The sequence below is a fragment of the Heteronotia binoei genome, chromosome 4 (assembly GCF_032191835.1).
Source record: "Heteronotia binoei isolate CCM8104 ecotype False Entrance Well chromosome 4, APGP_CSIRO_Hbin_v1, whole genome shotgun sequence".
NCBI lineage: Eukaryota > Metazoa > Chordata > Lepidosauria > Squamata > Gekkonidae > Heteronotia > Heteronotia binoei.
In genome coordinates, this window is record NC_083226.1 from 136,496,601 (window position 1) to 136,509,405 (window position 12,805).

Below are 12,805 nucleotides of genomic sequence, written 5' to 3' on the forward strand. Positions count from 1 at the left end.
TCCATAAGGATGCTTTTATGACTATCTGGCAAATTACATTTGCACATGTCTCTCTTTAAACAAAAGGGAAATGTAAAATTTTATCAGGTCAGAAACTTGTACGCCTGCTGAGTGTGATGCAGCAATCTAGCATGAACTTTGGTAACAGATGCAGAGAGCCTAATAAAATAAACATTAATTTCCAAAATTAAAATGCATCTTGCAAACATTATCTAGCCAATATTAGTACAATAATATTTATCTATCTTTTCTCCAAAATTTTGGTCCTCCCCCCCCCCCCATATTAAAATAACTTCCATTTTTAACCATTGGTATCATCACTTCTCATTCAGCTTTGAATTGTATTAGATCTGCAAGTTTACACTCATAGATGTATTCTGTCACTGTCTTAACCAGTACTCAGTGGATAACAGCACATCATTTTCTCATAGAGATGTTATTTAATGGCTGTTCTTAATTAATAAATATACCATTAATTCCCTGTTTTCTTGCTTACAGTTCTTACCCTGAATGAATAACTTTGTTATTGTTGCAAGTATTCATTCCAAAATGAAGTTATTTTAGGGGAAAACCCTCTTAGACAGCAGTCTTAAGTAGTCTGCTCAGAAGTAAGTCCCCTGTTATTCAGTGTGACTTACTCTCAGGATAATGTCCTTAGCATTGCAGCCTGTGTGTGTTCACACTTCCAATAAATGTAACTTCATATAAAATAAATTATTCTTAATTCAGCTGATGACTTTTTTTAACCTATGTGTCATTCTAAAATGATTTTTCTAAGTTTAGCTGAAATTACATATTTAATTTTTTTTTTATAAATACGTAGGATTTGAATAGGTGTTTATGGAAGCAGACTTCCCCATCTTCTTCTGGTAGAGCTCTGTGCTCAGATGCTGTGATGATTCTCCAGAACAAAGGGGGATAAAAGGAATCAGGTGAAATCCAAGTTCTCACTGTGTGCAGAAGACTTCAATCATTTTGTGGCGCTTGCTGCTCTCACCCAGTACTATGGCTTTTTGTTCTGAAGGGTCCCCTGAACCTCAGAAGTAGCCTTTCAGAAGTGTTGGGAGCGGCTGGGGCAGGGTAATGTTGTGAAGATCTGCTTCAGCCAAAACTTCATTTTACAGGCATTTGCATCCAGCATATCCTTTGACATATCCACCATGGTAGTACAGTTCAGATTCCAGCTCAGATCTAATTCTCTATTTGAATTAAAACCTCATTTCCTAACAAAATTACACAGGAATGGATTCAATCTATAATATCGGAAAAGTAAACTTATTAATTTTATCCACATTACAAAATGTAATCAGTGTACTATATTAAGCCTTTGGGATTGTTGGGAAAAATCAAAAGCTGCGCATGGCAAAATAGCAGAAAATGGTCTGAAGCCCTGGATCTAAAAGCAGTGTCAAGCTGTGTACCAACTCCATAAGGAGGTGTGTGGCCCCATCCAGCAATTCTATCAACCAAGGGTTTTTTTTGTAGCAGGAACCCCTTTGCATATTAGGCTATACACCCCTAATGCAGCCAATCCTCCAAGACCTTGCAGTAGGCCCTGTACATCAGGGGTCTGTGACCTAATATACAAAGGAGTTCCTACTACAAAAAAAAGCCTTGCTATCAACCAATCCCAGTCTTAATTAGTATAGACGTCAGGTTTTTTTACCCTTATCCATCCCATTAACACCCTCTGACACTGGTTCAGGGCATCTCAATTTTTTGGTCAAAGATACAGTAAAACCTCAACTATCAGCTTTTCTATTTTATAATTGATACAAATATCAGGAACATTTGTTCTGCCGATTTCCCTTCCCTCCCATTTTTAGAACTGTCCTAGATTTCTTCCATCATTTATTAATATAACACACAGTTTGTATATCATTGTCCAGAGCTAGTATCTAGGAAGAATATTTATTTATTTATTTAAAACACTTCTATGCCACCTTGCAACCCGAACAGGTTCCACAAAGTGGTGAGCATTAAAACATTTCATTATTGAGACATTAAAACAACATTTCAATAAAACATACTCAGACACATATAACAAGACATCCAAGGTAGGGGTCAGTAACAGTTTGTGAGGGAATGTCAAACAAAACCAACACATCTACACCTGCTGCTGGAAGACAACAATAAAGGACAACAGATGAATCTCCCAGGGGAGGGAGTACCAAAGTTGTGGTGCCATGAGTAAGAAGAAACTCTCAGGTTGCTACCCATCTCACATCTCTAAAGACCTCCAAAGATGACTATAGTGGATTGGTAGATTCACATGGGAGTAGGCAGCATTCAATTTTACTAATGCTATCTGTCCCATTCACAATAAATTTACCTCACCTTACTTGCCTTGTTTTTATTAACTGAACATAATTCTGTTCAGATAGTTTTCTTAAATTTGCAAGTGTTTTAATCCCAAATAGTTGTTTAATATTTATCTCTACACAATAGAGGGAAAGTTTGCAAAGGATTTTTTTTAAATTATAGAAGTCAAATAGACATTCTCATGCTGTAACTCTTAACATTTACAATATATATTTAAATTTATAGCATGATTTGTTACTAGTGGTCAGACCACTCTTGAATAAACCATCTTTGGATCCTATTGATCCAGCCAGTTATCACTCTCAGTATCAAATCTTTTGTTCCTGGGTAAGGTGGTTGAGAGAGCGGCTTTCCTGGAGGACATGCCAGCCATGGACCCATTCCCAATCTGGCTTCCACCCTGGCCATGGGACGAAGACAATCTCTGTAGAAGCTGGATCAAGGCGGGTCAATGCTCCTGTTATTACTCGATCTGAAAGCAGAATCTGACATGGTTAATTACAGTCTGTTGACCCACTGCCTCGCTGATGCAGGAGACAGCCTTGAAATTACCTTTCTCATTTCTCCAAGGTTGAGAACAAAAGGTGACACTTGGGGATAGGGTTTCACCACAATATCCTTTGGTGTGTGGTACCCCTCAAGGGGCAGTCATCTCCCCAAAGTTATTTAACATTTATATGTCCCCCCTCGTCCAGCTGATACGGAGTTTTGGGCTGGGTTGCCATCAGTACGCAGATGACATCCAGCTGTATCTGTTGATAGGTGGCTAGCTGGATGCCGCCCCATACATTTGGCTGAGAGTTTGGATTCTGTGGTTCGTTGATTGAAGCAAAGCCAGCTGAAATTAAATCTATTTAAGACAGAGATTCTGTGGCTAGGCTGGGGAGATCCAGTGCTAGAGTGCCAACTCCCGGCTCTTGACAGTGAGTCTGTAACATCAGCACCAACTGTCAAGAATCTGGGTGGATCTTGGATGCCTTCCTTGTGATGGAGGCCCAGATGACAAATGTGGCTAGAATGGCGTTTCTCTACCTCTGCCAGTTAAGCAATTGGTTCCCTTTCTATTTCTCCCCGATTTAGTCACAGTGATCCACGCAACATCCACCTCTAGACTAGACTACCATAACTCACTCTATGTAGGGCTGCCCTTGAGGCTGACCCGGAAATTTCAAGTTGTCCAGAATGTGGCGGTGTGTGTTGTTACAGGAGCCCCATTTAGAGCCCATATTCAACCAATGCTTCACCAGCTGCACTGGCTCCAGGTTGAATACTGGATCAGGTTTAAGGTTTGGGTTTAACCTTTAAAGCCCTAAACCAGGGATGTTGAACATTTGTTATAAGGAACAGATCTGACATAAATGAGACTTTGTCATGCTGGGCCAGGTGTGTCGTAAAATGTAATGCCAGGTAGCAGAAATATAAACTTTATAAAGAACTCAGACACAATTAAAGATTTTTTTAAAACTTAAAACATTGGCACTCTTGTGATATTTTATTCATTTAACAGTCTCTGATAACTGACACCTCTGATACCTCTTCTTCTGAATTATTGCATCAAAATCTTGAGACAATGTCTATGCTGTACTAATCTTGAGTATGCTGTTCAGGTGTTATTCAGGTGTGTATCTGTAAGTTGCAGACCTACTTTTCATGTATTCATTACAGAAATCTCATGGTCAGTGCTTTGAGCCTAAAACCCAGAGGAAGATATGTAATGGCTGAGCATTTGCAAACTTTTGTAATTTTCAATAAGTTGCTTCATGTGCTGGTCAAGAACATGTGAAGGCACCATTACACAGACTGAGGGATATGTGTTTGTCTGCAATACTATAGTCTTCCCCAGAGAAATAAGTACAACTCCTATAAGGCAGTGGAAGAATACAGAGACAGCAATGCATAGTGGTCAGTATCAGCCTCCTTATCTGGGGAGCCTAGGTTAAAAATCCCCAGTGTACAAAGAAAATGGTAGTGGGTGAACTTGGTCTGGACCCGCACTCTCAGCCTAATCAACCTCACTGGCTTGTTATTCCTCATCTAAATAGTTCACATTGCTTTCCTACTGAGAAAGACTGGATTGTGAAGGCATGAATACAGAGAAAAGGGGGAGGCAATGCCAGTTGCACCCAGGAGAGCTCTGGCATAACAAGCCAACAACTAACTAGCGCTCTCTCTCTCTCTGTAGCAAGGCAAAAATCTCATACCTTTAATAAAACTTTATTGGTCTTAAAGGTGCTTTCTTTGTATCTCTTCCATGGTTTCAAGAAACCTGGACATAGGAAGCTCTGGCTCTTTCCCCAGGAGATGAGGAGGAGGAGGAGCCTTTGCCAATAGAAGGGACTGGGGGAGGCTTGGCTCAGTAACTCTGTTGTATGATTGAGAGAACCTGTCAAAGCAAACTCTCCCTCCCTTCCTCTCCAAGGGAGGAGCCTCAGCCAATGGAGAAAAAGAGGCTTTGCTCTGTAGCTCCTGTGAGATTGAGCAAGCCCAGCAAAGCAACCTGTGATGCAGAAGGAAACAAGAGAGAGGCAGAGTTGCCCGCAGGCGTGCCAGGAGCCCTCTGGGAGCCTGATCCAACTTGCAGACTGCATGTTTGACATCCCTGCCCTAAACAGTCTGAGACCAGAGAATCTGCAGGATTGCCTCTCCTGGCACATTCTCCAAAGAGTATTATGCCTAATGGATAACAACTTACTGGTGATCCCTGGCCTGAGAAGTATCTGGCTTTCCCCAAATAAAGATAGGCCTCCTCCTCTTCTTTCATTATATATACCTTAATACTGGAAATCATTTCCCAAGAAACAAACGCCATCTTCCAAGAATTATACGATAAATCCCCCAGACAATAGAACTACTATATAGTTTGCACCATAAGATCTAAAGCTCTCAATCACACATGTTTTTTTCTTGCCATAGTTAAACATTTCCTGGATTATTTCTGCTGTCCCTCAGAGAATCCATTACTTTATTAAATTCCCTGCAAGCATTCAAAATATACGTCTGTAGCACCTGCCCTTATTCAACAAGTTTAAACCATCTTTTAAACAAATAGAAAAAAATCTAAAATAATGGTTTTTTGTTAGTTGAAAATAATGGTTCTGGTATGTTTTAAACAAGGGTAAATTCTACAGATATCCTAGAGATACTAGTCCCCAAGAGAGGGCAGGAGATCCCCTGATTTCATAGGGGCCCCCCAAGCCTCATCCCTCAAGCCCAAACACCAAGAACAATCACATGGAAGCCACCCCTCCTGTGAGATTTAAAGGGCCCATCTGATTGGTGGGAACAAATTGCCCACCGATCAGCTGGAGAACACTTTAAGTCTTGCAGAAAGGAGGGAGAGGGAGAGAGTGGCCACCAGCCACACACCTGAACTCCAGGTGGTGAATTTGCCATTTAAGTTTAGGGTGCCCACCTTCTTGCAAACAGCATTTAAAGGGTTCCCATTTAAAGGCATCAAAAGGCATTTAAGGCATTAAAATTTAATAGAACTTAGCTCAGTTTATAACATCAATATTTTTGGTTCAAAAACAAAAATTTAAATTCAGATTTCATACCAAAGTAAAGTTTTATGAAGTTTTTATAGCATCTACTATTGTTTGTGCATACATTTGTGATTTGAGCAATAGTTTTTTTGCATGATAATAAAGAAAGAAAAGGATATGAGGCTGTTAGGTTTTTTTATTTTGGTGAAGGAAGGGCCTATTTGTCTACTTTTGTAGTTTTTAGTGGCTGTTTGACCTAAGATTTCTCTTGCCAAAAATTACTGTGTTTAGTCATCCAAGATAAGGTGTTGATTGTTCATCTTGAAGATTTGAGGAGATGGCCAATAACATTAAATCTGGAATTTGAATGTAGCAAAACAGTTTCTAAAGGCCAATACCATCAGCTCTGATGTGGCTGTTGCATCTGCTGCAATGGACACAATTTGAAAAGTGCCCCTACTGTATTTTTTACATTTTTTTGTATTATGTGTGAATATGTGCGCACCTGGAAATCATGGTGACCTCTGACCCCTACTGGGGGCCCTGGAGGATATTCAGGGAGGTAGCTGAATGAAGTCTGCCCCCGCCTCCTAGTATTTCAGAAAAGTCTTCCAAGATCTGATGAGATCAGGCTTGCCTGGGCTATCCAGGTCAGGTCTACTTATTAACATTATACTATATTCAGCATATTAATTTATTTCAAACAACATAATATACAAATATTATTGTTGGATGTGCTTTAAGGCAGAGTTTTGAGTTAGCAAAATGAACTATTCATGTGGAAAAAAAATTCTAACTTTGTAGCTTCTTACTGTCCAGAAAAAAAAACAACAGAATCAATCATAAGAAAAGGCACCTTTTTGTTAAAACAGATGGAATTACAGGAAATAGTGAAGAATAGTAACAATCTATATATTTCCTTGTTCAAAAATAAATATTGATTCTTTTCTTGCTATCATATTATATATGGTGCAAATAATGAAAAATGCTTGTTATTAATATTATAATACAATATTTATTGTTACTATCAAAACCAAATATGGCACAGTGATCACAGCCAAATAAATATTTGTAATATTGTAGTGGCTATCAAACTGTCCTAGAGCAAACAGAACATAAGTGATATGATGAACATTAGACAAGCCATTTCAACGGACAGCGTACCCAGGATCATCTCTGCAGCCTGTGATTGGAGTAATGTATGTAGTGTTTTACTAGCATGCACTCTTGATCCATGCAGGGCAGTAATGACATCACTGTGTTTCCTAGCTAGAATGTACCCCGGAATCATCCTCAACATGTTCTGCTGTGCGCACATTGATGTTCTTTGACAGAGCAATGAATGAAAAGAGTTTCTTAAAGATAGCAGGCTTGGAAGCCACTGTATTAGTGTATTTTGTAGAATGTTGGTTGCCTCATACCAGTAATATACCTGATGAGAAAAAACAAAATATGCACAATTATGTTTGCACAAGTATTGTTCTATCCCCAACAGGTATGTTTGCAGCACATCATAAATATTTCAGTATTTATGTAATGATTACATCGTCTCAGTTCTGTAGTCAGAGATAAATAAAAGAATTTAACACATTACTCCAACTTCTAAAGTAACTATTTGGGGGGGAAAGTGTATTTCATACACTTAAAATACTGAAAAACAGGTATCTTTGTAAGTGAGCTTATGAAATTCTGATGTCCACGTCATTTTCAGTATATGGTTATAGCTGACATTAGGTTTTAGAAACTTATGGTAATCAAGTTTAGTTTCAGATATTTATTTATTTAAAACATGTTCACCTTTCCACCTGGCTAGGGCTTACAAGGTAGCTGACAGTTAAAAAGATTTTTAAAATACAGTACAGTAGTATTTATACAAACAGTAATTAAATCATAGGAAGAAGGATTAGTAAGGGACCTCCAAACAAAACAAAAAAGTCTTTGTTCACTGGCTGAAGACAGTGATAGTGGGGGACAGACTGACCTCCTGGGGAGAAAGTTCCATAGTTTTGATGCTATGAGCAAGAAGGCAGTTTTTCAGGTTGCCTCTTGTATAGCCTCAGATGTTAGGACCTCCAAAGACGACCATACTGGTTGGGTAGATATATATTGGAGTAGATGGTCCTTAAGATATGCTGGTCCCAAGGTATATAGGCAGTAAATAGCATATGGAGAGTTATTGCTGCTTCTCTGTTGTATAGCCTCAGATGTTAGGACCTCCAAAGCAACCATACTGGTTGGGTAGATACATATTGGAGTAGGTGGTCCTTAAGATATGCTGGTCCCAAGGTATATAGGCAGTAAATAGCATATGGAGAGTTATTGCTGCTTCTCTGTTGTATAGCCTCAGATGTTAGGACCTCCAAAGCAACCATACTGGTTGGGTAGATACATATTGGAGTAGGTGGTCCTTAAGATATGCTGGTCCCAAGGTATATAGGCAGTAAATAGCATATGGAGAGTTATTGCTGCTTCTCTGTTGTATAGCCTCAGATGTTAGGACCTCCAAAGCAACCATACTGGTTGGGTAGATACATATTGGAGTAGGTGGTCCTTAAGATATGCTGATCCCAAGGTATACAGGCAGTAAATAGCATATGGAGAGTTGTTGCTGCTTCTCTGTTGTATAGCCTCAGATGTTAGGACCTCCAAAGACAACCATACTGGTTGGGTAGATACATATTGGAGTAGATGGTCCTTAAGATATGCTGGTCCCAAGGTATATAGGCAGTAAATAGCATATGGAGAGTTGTTGCTGCTTCTCAGTTTCTGCATATTGATAATAGGAGCTTCAGAAATGTCTGCTTTCCAGTAGTAAATAAAATGCTAGTTCCACTTTATATATATATATATATATATATATATATATATATATATATATATATATATATATATATATATATATATATATATATATACACACACACACACACACACACACACACACACAATTTTCAAACTAGGGTCCATGAAGAACTGCAGTAGATAGCAGTGGTGGTTAGGCAGAAACATCAGTTCCTTCCTACCATCTTTTGCTGCTACTTTGAGGAATTCAGTTGGTGCAGATTTTTCTGTCACTCCATTTCAGTGACAAAAATACTAGGCCAGTGAGCAACATGGCAGTTCAATAGGTACAGATTTTCCCATCAGTGCATTTCTAAGGAGAACATATTGGGTAGAGACAGTGAGGAATTCTTTTGGATTTCTTTTGGATTTATGTAGTCATTAAAGGTACAGGAGCCATGACAGGAAATAAGAGAGGATTTAGGCACTGGATTTATGGCAGGCCTTGATAGATCCTAGGTTTCAGAGTGTCATGACACCTAGAACTTTCATTGTGATGCCTGGTACTTTCAGCAGGGCCCTCCCCTCTCCTGGATCCACCAAAGGTGTTTTCCAACACAGATCTGGCAACCCTATATGTATTTATATACTACAGCACTTTTGTAAAAAATGACAAGCAACTTTGAAGATCAAAGATTTCAGGTTTTCACGGCTGGTAACATCAGTAGGGTTTGTAGAATCTTTCGGGCTCAAGTGTCGTGTTCTACTAGAGAAAGTTTTTCTTCCACTTTCTCCAGTAGAACACGGCACTTTCTCCAGTAGAACACGGCACTTGAGCCCGAAAGATTCTACAAACCCTACCAACTTTGAAGAGTTTAGGATTGGGTTTTGTGTAATAATTAGGTGTATTCATTAAAATAAAAAACCCTGAAGGCTGCAAAGTTTAACTCCTAGATGTTTGAGATGGTTTATCAAGCCAAAGAAACTTTAACAAGGCATGGCTAATGTTCAAATCATTTTCAGAGCTGTGTACATGACTCATTTCCCTGCCATATGTGTAAATAAGTATCAGAAGGCTGGGGAGGGGGTATCCATGAAGAATATTAAAGGAAACTGGCCCATCCTTGGATTGCCAAAGTTAAAAACTGTGGTGTAATTGATTAAAGTAAAGGCTATTTAATCATGATTTGCAATGCTGAAATACATGGAAAATCCAACAACAACGAAGAACACTAAAGGACTTAACACTGCTTAAATGTATAAGAATGTTAATCAACATGTTTTAAGATACTAGAAACTTGCTGCTAAATTTGGCTTTCCCCCAGTAATGTAACTTTTGGCTGAGATCCACAGCAGCCTTTTTATGGCTGCAAGAACTTCTGCCTGTGGAACTTGACTTTTTCATCTTTTCTACTGTGACTCTTGTGTCCACAAAAATGCTGCTATGGACCCAAACCAATTTTTTTGCAACACCTGCCCACTTACAGATGTCATTTCAACTCATTCTTAACCCTGTGTTTCCCCCTTATTTTTTCTATTCCTGTTAGACACCTTCCTCTGGCCTTCTGCTATTCTTTTGATTTCTTCCACAGCCTATCTGAAATCTCAGCTGTAGTTTCCGATTCTCTCTGTGCTTCCCTTGGTGTGCTAACTTTCTTAAGCCCATGTTTTTTCCTGCCCTTCTTGCTAGATACTTCTCTTTGCCCTTTTCTCTCTGTAAGGTTCTAAGCAAGTTTTGCAAAATTCAGTCTATGATTTTTCTGGACTGTCTTGTTCTCTCTAATACTTGAGTAGACAATTCATCATAAAATTCCTCAGCATGTATGTGATATAGATATTCACCTAGCCAACAGGATTCTTTGTATGCAGGATTCTTTGTACGCAGCCTGATCCTTTGTGTGTTAACTTAGAAGTAAATCTTACTGTGCTCATTTAAACTTACTGTCAAGTAAATGAGCCAGTTTGATGTAGTGATTAAGTGTGCGGACTCTTATCTGGGAGAATCGGGTTTGATTCCCCACTCCTCCACTTGCACCTGCTGGAATGGCCTTGGATCAGCCATAGCTTTCGTGGGAGTTGTCCTTGAAAGGGCAGCTGCTGTAAGAGCTCTCTTAGCCCCACCTACCTTACAGGGTCCCTGTTATGGGAGGGGAAGGTAAAGGAGATTGTAACCGCTCTGAGATTCAGAGTATAGAACGGGATATAAATCCAATATCATCATCATCGTCTTCGTCTTAGGCTTTTAGCCTCAGTTTTGTAGGTAATTTATTTTTCCAAGACCTAACCTTCCAAAAGATTCAATGCAGGATTCCCACAGTAGTTTCCAAGTATGCATAAATGCGTGTAGAATGCAGATGCTGTTAGTTACATGGACAATGAAATACAGAGCGTGTATGTTCCTGTCATCTTTAACATTAATATTGTGTCTTCATTTAGGATTGGGGGAGCTGTTCCAGTTGTGTTCTCATATTTTTCCGAAGTCCTTGCTCGAGAGAAACGTGGAGAACACTTGAGTTGGCTTTGCATGTTTTGGATGATTGGAGGCATCTATGCATCTGCCATGGCCTGGGCAATTATTCCTCATTATGGTAAGAAGGATATATCTTTGTTGCTTTATGACTTTGTGGTTGCCACTATACATCTTTGCTAAACCACAATACAGGCACTTTGCAAATTATATCCCAATACTTTTTAAATTGAGTGAAATGTCCACATTAGAATTGGCTATTTAATAAGCAGAATGTGTGTGTAGGCTATTGAATTAGTGTCAGTGATATTATAACCGCTTGTGCTTTTTGTTAACTCACTATAGGGCCACATTTGGAATACTGTGTATCGTTATGGTCACATCTCAAAAAGGATATTGCACAACTGGAAAAGTTGGAGAAAAGGGGCAACCAAAATGATTATCAATTTGGAACGTCTGCCATATGAGAGAAAGGCTGAGAAGTTTAGAGCTAGAAAGTTTGGGACACTTCAAGCTGAGAAAAAGATGGCTGCATTGAAGGAGGCATATCAGATATTTATAACATTATGTATGGTGTGAAGAAGTGGTCAGAGGCAAATTTTTTCTCCTTCCACAGTAGTACTAGACTTGGAGACACCCAGTTAAGTTAATGAGCAGCACATTTAGGTCTAACTAAAGAAAGTGCTTCTTCACTCAAGGAATAATTAACGTGGAACTCACTTATACAAGATATACTGATGGCCATCAACTTAGATAGCTTTAAAGAGGAAATCTTCGTTCGCGAAGCCAAGCCGAGAGAGAGAGAGACAAATACATAGAAGATAGGTCCATCAGTCATTATTAGCCATGATGTCTAAATGGAACTGCCATGTTTAGAGGCAGAATTCCTGTGAATACCAACTGTTGGGAGGTAACAACAGGAGGAGGCATTGATCTCTCTCTGTTCCATGTTTTTATTGGTTGACCACAGTGTGAAACAGGATGCTGGACTTATTTTCACAGCTTAAACAGGAGCATGACAAATTTGATGGGCCAGTATTGTTTGAGCTTAATTGAAATAAGCAATGAATTATTATAGTGGTATTGCTGGAAATATATGCCATACTGTTTTCCCAAGAAGTGCTTCTGTTAAATAAGATGTGGACAGGAGATCCTATAGACGTGTATCTCTGAGTATCATCTTTGCATGTATGGGGGGTGATAATGGCACCCCTGTATGAAAGTAGGGAACTAAACTCTGATTTTTTTTTTTACCTTATCTCATGCTGCTCTAGCACTTTCAGCATTTCCATCTAGCCTGGTTCCAACACTGGAATCAAGCCAGCTTGGTAAGAAAAGTAAGAAAAGCTGTAGAACACAGTGAGTTAAGGGATGGGGAGGTGACTAAATTTTGCGCACAGACTCCTTTTTTTGTTAAAATAAAAAAGCTTATGATTCATAACTTTAGATAGGAACAGGTGAATACATACTTACGGATCCTCCCTGTCATGTCTACTTTGACCCATAATTCAGCACTGAATGTCTAGGCCCTGCTTTTTTGTTCAAAGCTGTGCTGAGGAGGAATTTTTCAGGTGAAGAAGCAGGAGGAGGCAGGCTGCCAGGCAATGGTCAGAAGGACAATGATGCGAATTTTTGTTAAAAACTATTGGAAAAATCTTTTTGAAAGATTGAAACCACAGAATACAATGTGCAATGAAAATGAAGAAAACAGATGTATAAGCACTAAGAGCATGTCTTGGTCCAAGATCTACAA

General features: G+C 39.1%; 1 protein-coding gene across 2 annotated transcripts in view; it reads left to right on the plus strand.

Annotated features, from left to right (window-relative positions):
- SV2C (synaptic vesicle glycoprotein 2C) overlaps positions 1 to 12,805 on the plus strand; it is a 92,251-nt gene that overhangs the window by 22,763 nt on the left and 56,683 nt on the right. For both annotated transcript variants that reach the window (XM_060235831.1, XM_060235832.1), the window contains one exon: positions 11,022 to 11,173. In XM_060235831.1, the coding sequence (XP_060091814.1) occupies positions 11,022 to 11,173 (152 nt within the window). The remainder of the gene's footprint in view (positions 1 to 11,021; positions 11,174 to 12,805) is intronic.